We start from the raw sequence: 20,407 nt of genomic DNA, 5'->3' as shown, positions 1-20,407 counted from the left end.
GTTACCCTCATTCATCAATATATTAGCCTATCGTTTGTTTAAATTTAATCAAAATCTTAGTCAATCAAAGTATTATAAATTGATACTAAATTAATCAAATTTAATCCACAATTACTTAAAAATTATATAAAAACCTCTAAATTAATATCAGATTAATCCTGAATAATCCAAACTAATCCCATCCTTTACAACTCAACTCAAACAAAATCTGTCGGTTCACTAGATAGAATCGGAAAATTTATCTTCTATAATTGAAAAGCATGCCAACAATCTTGATCAACAATAAGCAACTTAGTGATGGAAAAAGTTCCAGCAACAAGAGCTATAGTAGCATTTATAGTTTTATCCAAGGTTTTAAAACCCGGCTCGGGGTGAAACCCCGCAAAGTGGTCGGGTCCCGGATTGACCGATTGAAGCGAGCAACGTGTCCAAAGGTTTAAAATCCAGCAAAAATACTCCTAAAAATTACACATAGTCCCCCACAAGTTTGAAATCTTGCAAAAACACCCTAAATTACACCGCCAACATCGACAACCCAGGCCAAATAGGGCTTGTTTCCGACATCGACAACACACCACGTCACCGCAAATACTCTTCTCTCAGCCTCTTGACCAAAACTCATCTCACCCCACCCCCATTTGCCTCACCAATCGCCGGCAACAGCCCGTAGTTGCCGTGAATCGATTTTTACGATTTTTAGTCATTTCACTCACCATAAATCACCTTCGTCACCACCTTTTGACTCACTAACCCTTCCTCTTCAAAACCTCCAACATCTCAGCCACCAATTGTTTGTTGGTCATCTCCCTAATCTTTAAGGTTTGTCGTAAACAGTCAAAATTGATAACCCAACCTGAAGAAGGTCCCGGGTCTCAGTTGAATCGGTTGAGCTGGGTCGGGTTTTAAAACACTCATTCTATCTACCAACTTCTACATTTCTTCATTATCTCTACTTTTACCATTTCCAATTGAACTTGAAGAAGAAGCTGATGAGAACCCTTCAATTGACAATGATTTATCCCTAAGTACGCCAGCCTAACTCACCTAACTCACCATCTCACCATAGTCTTGAATGTTAGGAATTGATCTACCCAACACAACGGAAAAACAAAAATCAAAAGGATGAATCGATTTCTTTTATGCCAAGATTCGGGTATAGATTATATAGTTTACATGTTAAACCAAAATTCTACACAAAATAATATCAATCCAAACAGGGATCAGAGATCTTACACACGTTTGGAGGCTCCTTCAAATGTCTCTGAATTTACTTCACTACCGATTCAACGTAGAACCGAACGAACGGTGATCCACACGAAGACAATCTGAAGAACCAAAGAGAGATTTGTTAGATCCACTTAATGGCTTCAAGAAACAACTTGAATCAAATAAAATCTTTGATTCACACACAAAGGGAAACATGAGAGGGTGAGAGTAAAAGGGCCGCCTCTTTTCTTTTAATAATGAATGAACAAAATTTTTCTTTAACACACATGCACTTATATAGTGCATGTGCTAAAACCCTATTTCTATAAGGAATAGGCATGGGCTCCAACCCTAATCCTCCCTTGTTATGGTATTTTATTTTTAATTAATTATTATTATAACTAAAAATCAATTAATATATTCATAAAATATATTAACATTTAATTAATAATAATAATTCATTTAAATATATGCATATATATATTTAAATATAACCTTACTAATTTAATTTTAACATTAAATTAAATACAAACAATAACCTCAGCAAATTTAATTGTACTGTGAGAGTACCAAAATACATTTTCGTCCTAAAATATGAAAATACCCCTTGAACAAAACGATTCTTAAATTATCTTTTAAATGTGTGACCATAGGCTCCTCATCATACTAGTAGTATGTAGTATCGCGATTAATACCAATTAATCGTCTCACTACACACAGACCAAGATTGGCCCCTAGCAAGGATCATGGCCACCTGATAGATTTAGATTCAGCGCAATAGCTACCTATCAACGATATGATTACTATGTAATCAAATCCTTTCATCATCTGTTATCTCATCGAGACTGAGGTACAGAAATAGTGTCAACCTCAGCAATACCTTTGTATTCAGTTACTAGACCAATGACCAAAATAATAAATTGGATTGAGCAACAACTCAATCCCACTGTGGCCACAGATTTAGTGTCATTGTCATTTATTGAACTATGCAATGAGGTAACTTCTCTCGTACCCAAGAGTGATGAATCATTTGTTGTCCACCATAGTCTTGATACATTCATCGATGCAGTCAATCACTACTGTATTGACAGCTTTGAATAGAACTGTGTTAGGCTAATGTCAAACTACACCAATCAGTACATAAGGAGTTCCAGTGATCTCAAGTCTAAGGATCATATGCACCACCATTCGTTAGACGATTTGTTCCCTAGACACTGGGGTTACGATCCATATGGAATCCTCTGGTGGGTTAGTCTAGTGAATTTGAACTTGCCTACAGCAAGCACCTATATGTTGTACTAGGTTGTCGGTAAACAACCTTGACAAGTGAGATCAGTCACTGCCTTTCTATAGGGTCATTCAACACTATGATAATTTTACCGTATTATCTGTGTCCTTGGTCAGAATAATACTAGGGCTACGAATATTTCTAGAATGACCATCATATGTGATCATAGGGTTCTCACTATCAAGATTTGAAACACTTGATACCTTCGTCACGGTTTTACCATCCTAAGGATATATATCAATACATATCAATATGATTTATATGATAAAGAATAAAATGTCTTTTATTGATTAATGAACATTATTACAAAGAGTCAATTTTACAATAATTGATTGGCTCTAGGGCACCTACTCTAACATTGACCCACCATAAGAACCTCTTGCATGTCTCTTGGGTCTCGGCTTTGTACTGTGATCATGTCAAGTTCTTGTACCATTGAGTTCAACAACTAGTTGTTGTGGTTTCTCTGTCTGGTTCCCAAGAATATGGTGATGTGAGTCTACCTGCCAACTTAAAATAAGTCTCCAACTTAGCATTAAAGTCGATTTTCCATTTAGATTATATTTAGTTTTTATGCTAATCTAGTCTCTGATCTCATAATCTGTTAGGATCCCACATTGGAAGGCAAAAGGGTAGGCATGTGGGTTATAAAGCTTGGGCGCCCTCCCTTGGCAAGCCAGTTTTCCAAGGAGAGTTCTACCCAAGCTCATGAAAGACCCATGGCCTAACCCAATTGTTTAAGTTGTTGGAGTGGTTTCCTATCAATTGGTATCAAAGCATGATCTTGTGCCTACATGGCAGCGCACGCGTGGTAGGCTGACTCGTGGCAAGCTGACCTTGGGCCCGGGCTGCTACCCTGAGAAAGGGTATGAAGGCCCGAGGAAAAGAGGATTCGCGTAGTCACCCAAGGGGTAAAGAGGCCGACACAGATAAAGAGTCTAATGTGAACGTTGGTTGCGAAAGCGTGGTGAAATGTTAGGATCCCACATTGTATGGGAAAAGGGTGGGCCCATGCATGCGCTGCCACGTGGCATGCTGACCTTGGGCCCGGGCTACTACCACGAGAAAGGGCATGGAGGCCAAGGGAAAGGGGGATCTGCATAGTCACCTAAAGGGTAAAGAGACCGACGTGAACGTCGGTTGCAGAAGCGTAGTGGAATGTTGGGATCCTACATTGGAAGGGAAAATGGTAGGCATGTGGGTTATAAAGGCTTGGGCACCCTCTCTTGGCAAGCCGATTTTCTAAGGAGAGTTCTACTCAAGCCCATGAAAGACTCATGGCCCAAACCAATTATTTAAGTTGTTGGAGTAGGTTTCTATCATAATATGTTAAGCAATTATCATAGTAATATTTTGATAATTATTATCATTTGCTATTAACTAGGCAATTGTCATCATAATCTCTTGTATATTTATCATTAGTGATTGTAATCCTTATATAAATTATATGAAAAGTGGCTGGAAAGAAAGCCTTCAATACAATTCTTAGTTTAGTTTCTTTGTAGAATTATTAATTAGTTCAAAATATTGGATTCGTATCTTATGGGCTTTGAAAAAAAATTTAGGGGAGGCATGTGTAGGTTGAGAATGGTTTAGAATTGGGTTTTTGTAACGCCCCACTCGAGGTACGTAGCTAATGTTTCTTATTTTCCTCTCATTTGAATTGGAATATTGTTAATATGGCTTGGTTGGCCCTTGGTTGAATGGATGTATTGGTTTAGTTGAGTGATTGCCCTGAAATTGTAGAGACTTGGTGAAATTTTGGTGTTGCAGACTTCGCCAAGGCGAAGAAGAATCTTCACCGCGGCGATGAGGTCCTGCAACCCTTGGTGTAGGTTTTGTGATGTTTCGTTGGGGCGAAGAAATAGTCTTCATCGTGGCGAAGAGCCTAACAAAATGTGTATTGAGTTTCTAGAGAATTCTTCTTTTGGGGCGCAATGACCGTTCTACCCCTAATTAGCAGGAAAAGTGGGGAGTGAAATGCAAGGAAATTGCATGAAGAATAGTTTAAATGGGGGGGTGTATTTGCATATAACTAAAAGGCAAATGTGAAATTCCCAAGAAAGAGTAAGGGTAAAATGGGAAAGAGTGGAGAAAAAAATGAGATATTAAGGGTTTAATTTTAGAAACCCTTCATTCTTCTTCTTCCACCGCCATACTCATTCCTCCTTTTCTCTCAATTTTCCATCCAATCCTTTAAGGATTCTAAAGGGCTTTTGAGTAGTTTGTGGGTAGAGATGTGATCTAAGGCATTCTAAGGTAAGGATCTTTACTCTAGATGTAATTCTTTAGCTATAAAGGTGTTAAAGTCTTATTGTATTGTTGTTTAAAAGTGTAGAGAAAAGGCATCTACCAAAGGAAAAAAAAAAGTGCTAGTGGAATCATACCATCACAACGTAAGTAAATTCCAACTCAAGTTGAGATTTGAGAATTCTCTTGAGTAGAGATTTAGTAGAAATTATGTATGCATGTTATATGTATGTTATTGAGAAATAGAGTAGAGATATATGCCTACTTGTTGAGAAATTAAATTGAGAAGAGTATTCATGTTGAGTTTGTTGGATACATTTCTTTTGTAAGAAGTGTTGATATGTGATGAGTTTGAGATGAAGTTGGAGGAGATTAAGTAGATATTTTGGGAGTGTTCCTGTATGATAGGGGTTATGCCCATGGAAGGGAGCTTACTCCCATTTTGGATGGTTAAAAAGAGAAATAGAGTTGTAGTTAGAGAAGAGTTTTTGTATGCACATGAGTTGTTTGATGAAATGCCTAAGAGAAGCATGAGAATGAATTATGAACATTAATTCTTGCAACATTGCATATTGGCATTTCCTAAGTACATTGATGAGTATGAACCATCAATATACGTTAATTGTGCATTAAGAAATAGCTTGAGAAAGAGTAGAGAACTTTGTGAATAGACTACTCTAAGAGTTAAGCTACATGATGCTTATTAGCTAGAGAAAGAGTAGAGACCTTTGTGCTTAAACTACTCTAAGAGCTAAAGAAGAGAATAGAGTAGGTTGTGTGATGGGGAACCCGAGAGTGATGAGTAAAGTCACGAGAGTGGGTGCTTTGTGATCCCCAGTCGTGCCTCCGGTCAGATGAGGCCGTGACCGTCACGCAGAGTGGAACATGAGGTTCCAGCCGTGCCTCCGGTAAGAAGGGGTCGTGACATTTGAGAAATAGAGAGAAAGCTTGTACACTCACATGGCCAAAGGTTCCGATTCCATGCATAACCGAATCCGATCGGTACAGAAATGAGTAGACGTCACGTAGAGCGGGAGAGTTCCTGGCCGTGCCTCCGGTAAGATGAGGCCGTGCCATTCCTATGAGTAGAATGGGAAACAGAGAAATAGAAAGAACATAAATGAGAAAAGAATACTGTAAGGAAAGAATTAAGAGAAAGAGTTACGGGGATAAACGAGTAGAAGATTTGCTTACTAAGCATTAGTTGTGTTCACCCCATTGTTTTTCCATGCTTTTGCAGGTTCCAGGTGAGTACGCAGTCGGATGGATGTCGACGGGCGAGGGGGAGTAGTTACACTATCCACCACACTTTTGAGAACTTTTGTAAAGGATACTGATTTTGTAAAAGAATATGTATATTAAATGAAAGAAAAATTTTGGGCCCAACTATTTTTATTAATGTAGTCGTATTTTATATATGTGTTTTGATGAGTATAGTAGTATAAAGCAGTTATTACATTTTTGGTATCAGAGCAGAGATTTCGGGATTTGACAGTGTACTATTCTCATCGCTCCGACGTCCGATAGCCGACTATGTGAGTTAATTCTTTCCTTACTAAGAGTGTTTCTCAAATTGATCAAATGTGGTTGTTTTGTAGATGAGGCTTAGTGCCCGAAACCGTGGTAAAAGTGTGATGAATAAGGGAAAACCTTCTAACCCACCAGAATCTACGCCTCCTCCCTTGGATGAAGCTAGAATTCGGGGATTGTATAGCAAGTTATGGCAGAGAGCCGAGGGAGAGTTGAGACCCCTGTGCAGGTACCACCGACTACCAATGTCGAAAGAGAACAACCGGTACCTCCCCTAGTGCAGAATAGAGTTTAACCAATTTATGGTCTTCCCAGTCAACATCAACCCTCAGAGTTTAAGGATACTATGGACCCAGTACTAGCAGAAGAGTGGTTTAGATCCGTAGAGCGTACCATAGGTTTATTCACCATGATAGACCGAGAAAAGATTCGGTACGCAAGTTTTTTATTTCGGGGTGATGCTCGAATTTGGTGGGAACTAATAAAAGATACTCATGATGTTGCAGTAATGACTTGGGAAGAATTCAGGCGAGAGTTTGAGGCCGAGTATAGAACAGAGGACCGAGTGAAGGTCCAAGAGTTTATTGGTTTACAGCAGGGGTCCAATACAGTCAAAGAGTATTCAGTGAGATTCAATGCCCTTGCCAGATTTGCACCACCAATTGTTAGCACTCCGGTATTGAGGAGAGATAAATTCGTTCATGGGTTGAAACCGGAGATAGCGCAAGACATAATGACGGGTGCTGATCTCCCGCAAACCTATAGTGAGGCCTTGAGGTGAGCAATGAGGGTAGAGATATTTGAGAACAAGATCACCCCTGTAGGTCCTTCGGTAGAAGGATCGAGGGAGCCACCCTCCGCCCCACAGAGAGAAAATTTTGAGAGTGGGAAGAGCAAAGAAATGAAGAATAATAAGAAGAAGTTTCAACCTAGACAGAATAGAAGAGATTGGAGGAATAAACGACCTCGGATGGAAGGGTTTCCCCTTTGTCCTAAATATGGGAAGAACCACTCAGGAGAGTGTTTGAAAGACCAGAACGTGTGTTATCGGTGCCGACAGCCAGGGCACTTGAGGAGGGATTGTAAAGCTCCTCTTCCATCAGCAGTCCAGAGTTCTAGAGGTACTAGTGCCAGAGTGTTTACTGTGGCACAAGGTGAAGCAGAGGCCAGTCCATCAGTTGTAACTGGTCAGTTATTGTTTCATGCAGTTCCTTTATATGCTTTAATTGATTCTAGAGCCACTCATTCTTTTATATCTTATAAGATGACAGAGAGGTTAGGTTTGAAACCTATTAGAGTGAATCAATCCATTAAGATAGAGTTGCCCGATGGGGTTAGCGTGGTGACCCATGAGATGTTGTCAGGAGAGTCCGTGGGGATCCATGGACAAGAGTTGGCAGTAGATTTAATAGTGTTTGGTATACCCGATTTTGATGTGATATTGGGCATGGATTTCCTAAGGAGGAATGGAGTAGAGATTGATTGTCAGAAGAAGAAAGCGAGATTTAATCTCGATAATGGAGACAAGTTTAGCTTTGGAGAAAGTCATCAGTTGAGCATGTTGATTAATAGCATGAAAGCTAGAAAGATGTTAAGAAATGGGTGTTCAGGGTATATTGCACATGTAGTGCACAGTGGTGATTTTCCTCAGTCAGGGATTCAGAGGGTGCCAAAAGAGTTACCGGGTTTGCCCCCAAAAAGGGAGGTTGAGTTTAGTATTGAACTAGTACCAAGAACAGCACCAATATCTAAAGCCCTTTATCGAATGGCCCTAGCCGAACTTCAAGAATTAAAGAAGCAACTCCAAGAGCTTTTGGATAAAGGCTTTATCCGACCGAGTCATTCTCCCTGGGGAGCTCTAATCCTGTTTGTGAAGAAGAAAGATGGGTCACTACGGATGTGTATAGACTATAGAGAGTTGAATAAAGTAACAGTGGAGAATAAGTACCCGTTACCTCGTATTGATGACCTGTTTGATCAGTTGAAAGGAGTAACAGTGTTCTCCAAAATTGATTTGAGGTCGGGGTACCATCAAGTAGGAGTGGCTGATCAAGATGTAGCAAAGACGGCTTTCCGTAAAAGGTATAGGCATTATGAATTTGTAATGATGCCTTTTGGCGTGACTAATGCCCCAGCAGTTTTTATGGGCTTGATGAACCGGGTATTCCATGATTGTTTGGATCAATTCATAGTGGTTTTCATATATGATATCCTGGTTTACTCTAAGTTGAGAGAAGAGCATGAGGAACACTTGAGGTTAGTGTTGCAATGATTGAGGGAAAAGAAGTTGTATGCTAAGTTTTCCAAGTGTGAGTTTTGGCTAGATCAAGTATTATTTCTGGGTCATACTGTGTCTAAGGATGGGATTTCAGTAGATCCGAGTAAAGTGAAGGCAATCCTTAAGTGGCAGAGGCCGAAGACAGTGAAAGAGGTCCGAAGTTTTGTGGGCCTAGCAGGTTACTACTGGCGATTTGTAGTAGGGTTCGCCTAATTGGCTAAACCGTTGACAGCTCTTACCAAACAGAGAACTCCTTTTACATGGTCAAAGGCATGTGAAGAGAGTTTCCAAGAGTTGAAAAAGAGATTAACGGCGGCTCTCGTGTTAGTGTTGCCATAGGAGGGTGTAGATTATGACATTTATACAGATGCCTCTTTGCAAAGACTTGGCGCTGTGTTAATGTAGTTAGGTAGGGTGATAGCATATGCCTCTCGGCAATTGAAAGAGTATGAGACGAGATACTTTACGCATGACTTAGAGTTGGCAACCGTGGTCTTCGCATGAAAGATTTGGAGGCATTACCTTTATGGTGCCAAGAGTAATATCTACACCAACCATAAGAGTTTAAAGTACTTCTTCACTCAGAAGGAGCTGAATATGAGACAGAGAAGATGGTTGGAGCTGGTTAAAGATTATGAGTGTGAGATCAAGTATCAACTGGGGAAAGCCAATGTGGTAGCCGATGCCTTGAGTAGAAAAGCTTATTTGTCCCGGCTCGCTAAGTAGAAAGAGTTATTAGTAGAGTTATTCAGAGAGCAGATTGAAGTAATCTCGAGACGGATTGCCAGATTAGAAGTTCGGTCTACCTTACTGGAAGAAGTTAAAGAAAAGCAAGTGGCTGATGAGTGGTGTCAGAGAATAGTTTAGCAGGTGTATGAGGGCAAGACATCAGAGTTCTATTTAAATGATGATGTCCTCTATTTCAGAAATAGGTTGTGTATTCCTCCGATTAATGAGTTAAGGAAGAAAATTCTTACGGAGGCTCATGACACACCATACACTGCTCATCCTGGAGCAACCAAGATGTATCAAGATTTAAAGAAAGGCTATTGGTGGCCAGGGTTGAAGAAAGACATTGCAGAGTTTGTAGCTAGGTGCTTGGTTTGCCAGCAGGTGAAAGCAGAACATCAAAGGCCATCAGGGTTGCTTCAGCCGCTTAGTATTCCAGAGTGGAAATGGGAGAGCATTTCAATGGATTTTATTACAGGTCTCCCCAAAGTATAGAGAGGTTATAATGCTATATGGGTGATTGTGGATAGGTTAACCAAGTCAGTCCATTTCCTTCCAGTAAAGGAGAGCACTACTATAGATCAATTGGCTCAGATTTACATTAAGGAGATAGTCAGGTTGCATGGAGTGCCCAAGACAATAGTGTCAGATAGAGATTCCAAATTTGTTTTAGCTTTCTAGATGAGTTTACAAAGGAATTTGGGTACTCGTTTAGCATTTAGTACCGCCTACCATCCTCAGACAGATGGCCAAACAGAGAGAACAAATCAGGTGCTTGAAGATATGTTGAGAGCTTGCTGTATAGATTATAAAGTATCCTGGCATGAGATGTTACCCTTAGTGGAGTTTGCCTACAATAACTGTTACCAGTCTACAATTAAGATGGCGCCTTACGAGGCTTTATATGGTAGACGATGTAGGTCTCCCCTACATTGGGATGAGATAGGCGAAAAGGATGAGTTGAGTATCGCTCTTGGGCCAGAAATAACTCAGAAAATGATAGAGGATGTAAAGTTAATCAACAACAGAATGAAGCAAGCCCAAGATAGACAGAAAAGTTATGCTGACCTGAAGAGAAAAGATGTTGAGTTCAGAGTAGGTGACAAAGTGTTTCTAAGAGTTTCCCCCTATAAGCGAGTAATGCGCTTCGGAAGCAAAGGGAAGTTAGCACCGAGATTCTTAGGTCCATTTGAGGTATTTTAGTGAGTGGGAAAGGTGGCCTACAGATTAGCACTACCACCTAGTATGGACAAGGTGCATGATGTTTTCCATGTCTCAATGCTTCGGAAGTATGTAAATGATCCCTCCCATATTCTGAGTATAGAGGACATTGCCTTAGAAGAGAATTTGGTGTATGAAGAGCACCTAGTTTAGATCTTAGACCGAAGGATCAAGAACTTCGTAATAAGAGCATTCCATTAGTGAAAATCCTTTGGAGAAATCACAAAGTAGAAGAGGCTACATGGGAGGTAGAACAAGACATGCAGAATCGTTACCCGGAGTTGTTTATGTGAATTTCGGGGACAAAATTCTTTTAAGGGGGAGAGAATTGTAACGCCCCACTTGAGGTACGTAGCTAATGTTTCTTATTTTGCTCTCATTTGAATTGGAATATTGTTAATATAGTTTGGTTGGCCCTTGGTTGAATGGATGTATTGGTTTAGTTGAGTGGTTGCCCTAAACTTGTAGAGACTTGGTGAAATTTTGGTGTTACAGACTTCGCCGGGGCGAAGAAGAATCTTTGCTACGGTGATGAGGTCCTGCAACCCTCGGTGTAGGTTCTTCGGTGTAGGTTCTGTGATGTTTAGCTGGGGCGAAGAAATAGTCTTCGTCGCGGCGAAGAGACTAACAAAATGTGTATTGAGTTTCTAAAAAATTCTTCTTTTGGGGCGCAATGAGCATTCTACCCCTAATTAGCAGGAAAAGTGAGGAGTGAAATGCAAGGAAATTGCATGAAGAATAGTTTAAATGGGGGGGGTGTATTTGCAAAGAACTAAAGGGCAAATGTGGAATTCCTAAGAAAGAGTAAGGGTAAAATGGGAAAGAGTGGAGAAAAGATGAGATATTAAGGGTTTAACTTTAGAAACCCTTCATTCTTCTTCTTCCACCACCATACTCATTCATCCTTTTCTCTCAACTTTCCATCCAATCCTTTAAGGATTCTAAAGGGCTTTTGAGTAGTTTGTGGGTAGAGAGGTGATCTAAGGCAGTCTAAGGTAAGGACCTTTACTCTAGATGTAATTCTTTAGCTATAAAGGTGTTAAAGTCTTATTGTATTGTTGTTTAAAAGTGTAGAGAAAAGGCATCTACCAAAGGAAAAAAGAAGTGCTAGTGGAATCATACCATCACAAGGTAAGTAAATCCCAACTCAAGTTAAGATTTGAGAATTCTCTTGAGTAGAGATTTAGTAGAAATTATGTATGCATGTTATATGTATGTTATTGAGAAACAGAGTAGAGATATATGCCTACTTGTTGAGAAATTAAATTGAGATGAGTATTCATGTTGAGTTTGTTGGATACATTTCTTTTATAAGAAGTGTTGATATGTGATGAGTTGAGATGAATTTGGAGGAGATTAAGTAGATATTTTGGGAGTGTTCTTGTATGATAGGGGTTATGCCCATGGAAGGGAGCTTACTCCCATTTTGGATGGTTAAAAAGAGAAATAGAGTTGTAGTTAGAGAAGAGTTTTTGTATGCACATGAGTTGTTTGATGAAATGCCTAAGAGAAGCATGAGAATGAATTATGAACTTTAATTCTTGCAACATTGCATATTAGCATTTCCTAAGTGTATTAATGAGCATGAACCATCCTTATTTTTTATTTTTTTTATGCTTATTAGCTAGAGAAAGAGTAGAGACCTTTGTGCTTAAACTACTCTAAGAGCTAAAGAAGAGAATAGAGTAGGTTGTGTGATGGGGAACCCGTGAATGATGAGTAAAGTCACGAGAGTGGGTGCTTTGTGATCCCCAGTCGTGCCTCCGGTCAGATACAGCCGTGACCGTCACGCAGAGTGGAACATGAGGTTCTAGCCGTGCCTCCGGTAAGAAGGGGTCGTGACATTTGAGAGATAGAGAGAAAGCATGTACACTCACATGGCCAAAGGTTCCGAATCCATGCATAATCGAATCCGATCGGTACAGAAATGAGTAGACGTCACGTAGAGTAGGAGAGTTCCCGGCCGTGCCTCCGGTAAGATGAGGCCATGACATTCCCATGAGTAGAATGGGAAACAGAGAAATAGAAAGAACATAAATGAGAAAAGAATAGTGTAAGGAAAGAATTAAGAGAAAGAGTTACAGGGATAGACGAGTAGAGGATTTGCTTACTGAGCATTACTTGTGCTCACCCTGTTGTTTTTTTATGCTTTTTCAGGTTCCAGGTGAGTACGCAGTCGGATGGATGTCAGCAGGCGAAGGGGAGTAGTTACACTGTCCACCACACTTTGATAACTTTTGTAAAGGATACTGATTTTGTAAAAGAATATGTATATTAAATAAAAGAAAAATTTTGGGCCCAACTATTTTTATTAATGTACTCGTATTTTATATATGTGTTTTGATGAGTATAGTAGTATAAACAGCTATCACAGTTTTTTTAGGTTTTGAGAAAGAAAAGGTTTATGGTGAAAGAGAGGCCATGGCTAGGTTTGAGAGGAACTGGTTGAGCTAGATTTTTCTCTTCTATCCTTAATATTAGAGACACGAATTTCGTTTGCCTAAAATTTAGATTGAAGAATTTTCTTCGTCGTCAACCGACATTGCCAAAGTCACATGCCAATCGCCAGCACGACTTGACCACACAACCAGTGTCGGTGCTAGTTTGGCTTTATTTTTTATTAATGTTTTGTAATTTTTTCATGATACTTTAACGAAGGGATTAGGGTTAACCATATATATTGTGCAAAATGATAACAATATCCTTTCACTATTAAAATTAACGTTTCAATTTGAAAGTGGATGCAAAAGTGGGTGGAACGTTGATAGTTTCTGAAACCAGAGTTAGAAAAATGTCGATTCACTGTAGTTTGTGTGGGAAAATGTACTTCAACCTTATATTCACACCCGTCAACAGTAGTGAAACACAAAACACTCATGATAATAAAAAAATATTAAATACCTTTTACTCGGAGGGTTTTAATACTTTTACAAGTAGTAAATTATAATCTTAAGGGGTTAAATATAATTTTAAGGAGGCAAATGATAACTAAAGAGATCTTTTGGAGTTTGGATAATAATCCAAAATGCCCTGTTACGACACCACGTGCTATTCAGCGGAACTAGACAGAAGGCAACATGAGCACGAGAACATGGTGTCTAGACTCTAGACTCTAGTAAAAAATGAAATAAAAAGCAATTTGAAGTTTTATAATACTCTAAACAAAGTCAATATGGATTTAACACAACATTATATGAATATTCTTATAAAATTTGTATTTCAACCGACATATCATTTATCTTTATTTAATAAGTTGACTTTAATTAACACTCTAATATAATGTAACACATCTTTTTATATATTAGTATTTTTATAAAAACTTTATAATAATAGTATTATTCATAATATAATGCCTTCTGCGAACATAGAAGTAGAACCATTGAATATTAAGCAGTCTATTTTCTAGCAAAGTAACAAGAAGTCGTTCCCTTTATGAATGTGAGTAGGGGTAAGCAAAAAAATAAGATAACCTGAAACTGCAAGGTACCAAGCATTGCAGTTCCAGTTCCTACCCAAAATCGACACTGTACAGATAAGTTATGGTTCCCAAATTTAAAAAATCAAAACCTACTTGAGAACCGAAACTGAGACTAGGGCACCCAATTTGGAACCGTCTTAAGAATTGGGACTTAACTGATATTAATAGCATACCTATTGGACTTACTTGATATTTATCATAAGAAAATGAAATGACAGCGTTTGGAATTGAACATGAAACCCCAATATTCAGTTTCCCCTTCTCCGTATTCGGGGTTAAAATATTTGTATTTCTCCTCTCCATTCTCTTCTCTTTTTTATTCTCCTTCATCTCCCTCTGCCTTCCTTTCTGAATGGTATAAATGGGTGGGATTTTGCCGATTCCACCCCGATGGGGTTTGCCATACCAGCCTAATTGTGAATGGTACAATTTCTCAACGCAATTGGAATTGGGTTTGGTTTTGTTATGGGTACCCTACGTCCCTACCCCACCTGTATAACCCAAACTTAAGAATTAAATATAAATTTCATTATGTTCTTTTAGAAGAAGACTATTCCTTTTTTGTTATTTCTTACAGTCACATCTTTATAAAAGGAAAAGAAATTCATCACGCTAAGATCTAAATTCAACTATTCAAATAAACTCTTAATTATATATTTTTAATATATATTTTAAAAGGATAATTTTTTTTATTATCTAAAATATTTATATTTATTTTATTGTTTAAGTTCCTAATATTATATATCTTAATTTATATTTAATTATTATATTAAAATGAGATAGCATTTTGTTACACTGTGTTATAAGTAAATCAAATATATGTATCATAGGTTATTTTGGTAATTTATTATGAAATAATTACTTTTATAATAAATAGTTGAAAAACGGTTTTTTTTTTATTGACAACTAGCAGCTCATTGATAAAAGTTATATTTATATTAGCTATAAACTATAAGTTCAATATGCCATAAGCCCTTTTAGGGAAACTCAACCAAATGGACCTTTATATATATAACTATATCGTAGTTTTAAAATATACTCTTTACTTATTACATGAAGAGTTACTTGGCAATGTTACTATATTCCTTTATTATTTTAACAAACAAATCGTAAATTAAGCTTAAAAATTAATTATTGAAAACAAATTAGATAAATAATGAAAATAATAAACTTATTTATTTTGAACAAACTAGATAAATACTAAAAAATACACATTTACTAATTTATAATAATATAATTGTAATTACGCCAAAAAGAATTATTCAAAAAAAAGCTAGACAAAAATTAAAAATAGATATATTGATTTAATTATTTTTAATCAATTAAATTATAATTATTACTGAAAATAACTATTTTAAAATCTTTTGTGATTAATAAGACTTAAATCCATTTCATAAGGATGTAGATTGGGGTGGGTGATCCCACAACCCATATCCTACCCAACCCATCCCAATATTGGATTCAAGAAATGAGGTCGGTTGGGTTAGGGTGGGCTTTTTAACATGTTTTTGGTGAAAAACTTGGATATGCTTGAAGAGAAAAATGAGTGGGAATTAACCAGCTAATAGTAACAAATAACATCAATTAAAGTCGAGAAGAACCAGAACCACTACTGGGGTTGATTTTGTACATAGGGTAAACTGCTAAAACAAAGGATTATTATTTGGGACAGTCAGATTCTTGAAGAAACTTGTTGCTAAGACATTAAGAATATCTTATCACGCCAGAGTTAAATGGTTAATTATACATTAGCGGAATGCCTTATAGCTATTCCCTAGGAAGTCAGCTTCGCTGAGTCATTTATATCTTCCCCTGATAAAGTTTTGACACTTGAGTTTACAAAAACACAGCTGCTGAGCATTTCTAGGAATGTTACAGCCAGATGGAAATGTGAGATCACTGCCGATGTCTCAAAAGAGTCAAAACAGTTTGCACCCGGCAAAATCAATGATAAGATCAGGCAAAACAGAAAACATAAAACTTAAAATATTCAGTCTGAATGATAAAACCAGATACAGGGTCCAGCATCCTTACAATAAATGTTGTGACACCGACTCATTCAAAGAGAGCCAAAGTAAACCATACAAACATATGTCATCTTAGAAATGGCCATATTCCAAATCAAAATCTAGCAAAGAGTATAGCACACTGCTAACAAGTCAACAAAACCAGATGGATGTATTCATGGAACGCCATTGCTGCTTTAAAAAAGCCTCTACAAGATAGCAACGTCCAAGTAATCACCAATCTACAAAAGGTAAAACACAAAATAACATGAACATATTTGCACTAAATGTTCAAAACAATGCTGAGCTATATAAATATGATGATTTACCTCAAAATTAAGTTCAGCCAATGCTTTACTGTCGTCAATTCGTCTCCCATTTCCATAAGAATGAGTCATTCCCACCTTCAGAAAGACCATGAGATGGACAAGAAATTAACAGCACTAAAAATTGTTCTCAGGTGTTACATGTGCATGTATGGTTGTATGTGTTTTCATGTTGTGCTGTGTTGACCATATTGACACCAGAATATTAGACTATTGTTTCCACCTATTGTTTGACGCAAAAATGTATGGTCAAAGGCTCTCATTGGTAAGGCCATGAACCTGATTTACTCTGTTTCCTTTCTATGGCTCACAAGAAATAATACATGCCCAAAAGGCTCTTACAGGCTATGACATTTTTATGACATACATGGCTTGAAAGAAGTAATGCTATGGGATATCCCATGACTGGGGAAAAGTCAAGTGGAGGGCAGGGTTATAACAGATATTTGTAGGCCAGATCAGAGACCCAAAACATAGATGACATCTAAAATCCATTAGCTTTGTACAATTTGTGCCTATTTCTTTCTTTGCTTATGTGCACGCGATGGGAAAAATATCATATATGCAACATAACAATTGAAGCAAAAGCAAAAGAAAAATGTTTGGCCATTCCCATGTTTGAAGCAGTGAATGCATTCCTAGGAAAAAAAAGAAAAAAGGTGAATGCATTCTTGTAAATGTATGGGCAGACAATGTGATATTCTAGTATGGTTCTAGTTGCCTGAACACATTCATATATAATTTCTGAAGAGAAAATGTTATGGGTACCTGTCTCAGCACAAATCGACCACGTTTATCAGGATATACAAAAGCAAATGACAATTTTGCATTTCTTCTTCTTGCCTCTGGAGCAACCTCTTTAACCTGACAAAGAGCCAGGGTTCTGTAATTAAACACAAATCATGTAGAACAAATAAATTTGACACCATGCATAGAAAGCATGACGTACAAGATCAGTTAATTCACGAAGAGTCGCATCTTTCCATGTATAAATTTGAACCTCATCTTTAGGTTCCTTGCCTCTAACTGCAAAGTCTTCCACACTATGATGACTTCCAATCTGCAAGAAGATGAAAACATAAAATTACCTGCAAACCGAGTTCATTGTATTGAAAATATACTGACAATCCACACATTATACATGGAGACCACATAACCTTTTCCATGTAACCAGCCACCTCAAAATGTAGATGGGGTTAATTAATTTTAACCACACAACAGTTCTAACAAAAATTTCTAATTCCTTTCACCTCACTCTTTAATCGCGCAGAAATCATATAGAAAAATAGAAAATAAATAAGATAATAAAATCTCAAGAAAGCGATGGCCGCCGTTTACTTTAGTTTACATTGTTCCTGCTCACTGCAAATCCTATTATATACTCTCGAACAAATGATACTAAACATAAGAAGAGAAATTATAGCAAATCCAATTAAAAAACTTGTGCATACCTTAGTAAAAACTCGAAGCAACAAAGGGCAAGTCTGCAAAGTAATCAACATAAAAGTTTTCGAAACAATTAGAAGCGGAATCCATCAACCAGTTTATAAAGAATTGATTATGATTTTCTTACCAATTGTATGAATCCCATGGTTGAAATAAAACAAAATTAGGCTAATACGAAGTGGGAGTAGTTTAAACATATAAAGAAAAAATAAAAATTACCTTTTCGCGGTCGACGGGTTCGAAGCGAGGGCGAGGAGGTTGGTTTAGTTGCCGAGATTGAGAAAGGTAGGGTCTTCCAGAGCCTGAACCTGCTCTATTATGGGTTTGAGCTGCAGCCATAGTTTTCCTCTGCTAGTTTTCGCTGTTTTACTAGATTGCTCCGAGTCGCCGTGTGTGGGACTGGGAGTGATTTGACAGCTTTCCGATTGAAGAGGACCGATCAGAACGATGGGGTTTTAAGCCCAACCTAGTCCACTTAAAAGAAGGCCCAATGTTGATAGATTTGTTTTTATAAAATTAAATTTTATCCGTTCACTACAACCAGGGCATACTCTTTCACTTTAGAGTTGAGTTTAATTGATTACAGAGTGACACATTTAAGGAATTGCTGATTTGGGTGTGGCAAGTTTTTTTCATCTACTTTAATTTAATCCTTTTGCTATTTAAATTTTTTTGACAATTTTTTTTCATCTACTTTAATTTCATCTACACATTAAAGAAATAGCTGAAGTTAAGGACTAGATAAACCTCAAATGGTCATAGAAAATCGAACTTATGGTCTCTTGAGTAATACATTAAAAAATATTTATTCGATCACATATTTGTATTTTACATTGCATAAGATAGGATTGGATTGTCCTAGCTTTTTGGGATCGGATCGGATTGGATTGGGATAGAATTGAATAAAAATATAGTATTATCTTGTGCTTAGAGTTTGAGATTGGATAATAATGTATATTAAAAATTAATTAAAAAACTTTTAATATTTATTTTAAGAATATTGTATAGTCATAACATTTTAGATTAATTATTAGATAAAGTTAAAAAAAAAAAAAATTATATAAGATAACTAGTTATAATTATATATACTAAATGAAACATATATTACACCTTAAAATTTTTATATTTATTTTATTAATTCAAAATTTAAATTCTATTTCATAATGTTATCTTAATTTCAATAATAATTATTATTGAATATTTCTACTAATAATTACATTATTTATATAATTAATTAATTGTAATAAGCTTGAAAGAAAAATATATTCGTTATTAAAAAAATTAATTTTAATCAATGATTTAAATTTTTGAATAATTATATTGTGAATAAAAGTATTTATTATTATTCAGTATAATATTACTGATGTTAGATAATAAAATTAAATCAAGTATATTTATATCTTATGGGCAAAACAAGTAGCACAATATCTTTGAATCCGTTAATTTAGGAAACACAATCTAAGAAAATAATTAAGCCTCCAAACAAGACAAGTCCAAATCTCTATCATCTCAATGAAAGTGGAAGATTAAATACATCATTATTGAGTATCCATTAACTTTATGTTTTTCACCCTATGTTGCATCACAAATATTCCCATATCACAAACCATGACTTAAAATTGCAATATTGAATTCAAAAAACGTGAACAGGGATGCAGCTACGTTAGGCCTCACGTAAATTCTTAAAATAATATATAAATAAACCATCTTATCCCAATATTTGATTTTTTCGACTCCCCTTATTTGTTAATTCTTACACTTTGAACCCTCTAATATTAATTTCCAAATTCATTTTATTTTGTAATCCTTTGCGTTTACCAAAGAGTACACTTTTAACTCTCTCGGAGGCTTTGGTTGGGGGTTATCTCTCATAACTGAGGTAATGTCATCTTATATTACTTAGATCACCACGTTTAGTTATCAAGTAATATAAAATTCCAGTAATATTTCAAAACCAATAGTAATTATTATTGGTTATATATGAGGTAATTTGAATACTACCATTTTCTTAGATATTTTAAGATTACCAAGTAAACTTAATTTTGATACAATTTTACCCTTAATTATTAAAAAAATTTGGACAATAATGCCCTTGTTTTGAAAACAAAAAATACCCAAGACTGGTGGCCAAATCTAGCCACCACTGTCACTGGCTGACGGCCAGCCCTACCGGTGGCCGGCGGACGATTGGCCTAATTTGGTCGACCGTGGCCAGAAATGGCTAGATTGCCATAAATCTGGTCGGAAACGACCAGATCTATTCTTGTTGTTAACAGTCAAATCTTTGGTTATCGTCAACAAACAACAATTAGATTATGGCCATTAACGACAGCCATATTATGGCCGTTATCGACAGCTAGATCTTTGGCCATAGATTTGGCCGTTTCTGGCCAGATCCATCCATGGATCTGATCAGAAACGGCCAGATCTAGTTGGTGGTGGCCGATGGCCAGCAGTGGTTTGGGGTGGGTGGGGGTGGTTTTGTTAGAAATTAAATTTGTATGTGGTTGGGGTGTTTTGGCAAAATCTCAAATGTAAGGGGTTAAAAAATGATTCAAAAAATAATATTATATTAATATTTAAAAATGAGAGCAATTTAGTAATCTATATAACATACCCACGAATTTATTTCTCCCAATTAAACGTATC

At 36.8% G+C, this 20,407-nt stretch overlaps 1 protein-coding gene across 1 annotated transcript; it reads right to left on the bottom strand.

The window, feature by feature from the left end:
- Positions 1 to 16,184: 16,184 nt before the first annotated feature.
- LOC116143380 (histone deacetylase complex subunit SAP18-like) lies at positions 16,185 to 18,211 on the bottom strand. Its single transcript, XM_031428828.1, has 6 exons — positions 17,978 to 18,211; positions 17,764 to 17,796; positions 17,262 to 17,372; positions 17,081 to 17,176; positions 16,316 to 16,390; positions 16,185 to 16,228 (listed from the first exon to the last, which is right to left on the bottom strand). The coding sequence occupies exons 1-6, from the start codon at positions 18,095 to 18,097 to the stop codon at positions 16,196 to 16,198; spliced, it is 468 nt and encodes a 155-aa protein (XP_031284688.1). The 5' UTR covers positions 18,098 to 18,211; the 3' UTR covers positions 16,185 to 16,195.
- Positions 18,212 to 20,407: the final 2,196 nt, after the last annotated feature.

Source organism: Pistacia vera, unplaced genomic scaffold (assembly GCF_008641045.1).
Source record: "Pistacia vera cultivar Batoury unplaced genomic scaffold, PisVer_v2 Contig43, whole genome shotgun sequence".
NCBI classification, from domain to species: Eukaryota; Viridiplantae; Streptophyta; class Magnoliopsida; order Sapindales; family Anacardiaceae; genus Pistacia; species Pistacia vera.
Note: the sequence above shows the minus strand (reverse complement) of the source record. Positions and strands in the feature narration are given on the sequence as shown.

Bases quoted from the DNA above. Each gene is read 5' to 3' on its own strand.
- LOC116143380 (XM_031428828.1), bottom strand. From the start codon at position 18,097: ATGGCTGCAGCTCAAACCCATAATAGAGCAGGTTCAGGCTCTGGAAGA. The intron at 17,177-17,261 runs GTACGTCATGCT...GCTCTTTGTCAG, and splicing joins TTCGTGAATTAACTGATCTT to GTTAAAGAGGTTGCTCCAGA. The intron at 16,391-17,080 runs GTACCCATAACA...GTCTTTCTGAAG, and splicing joins GTCGATTTGTGCTGAGACAG to GTGGGAATGACTCATTCTTA.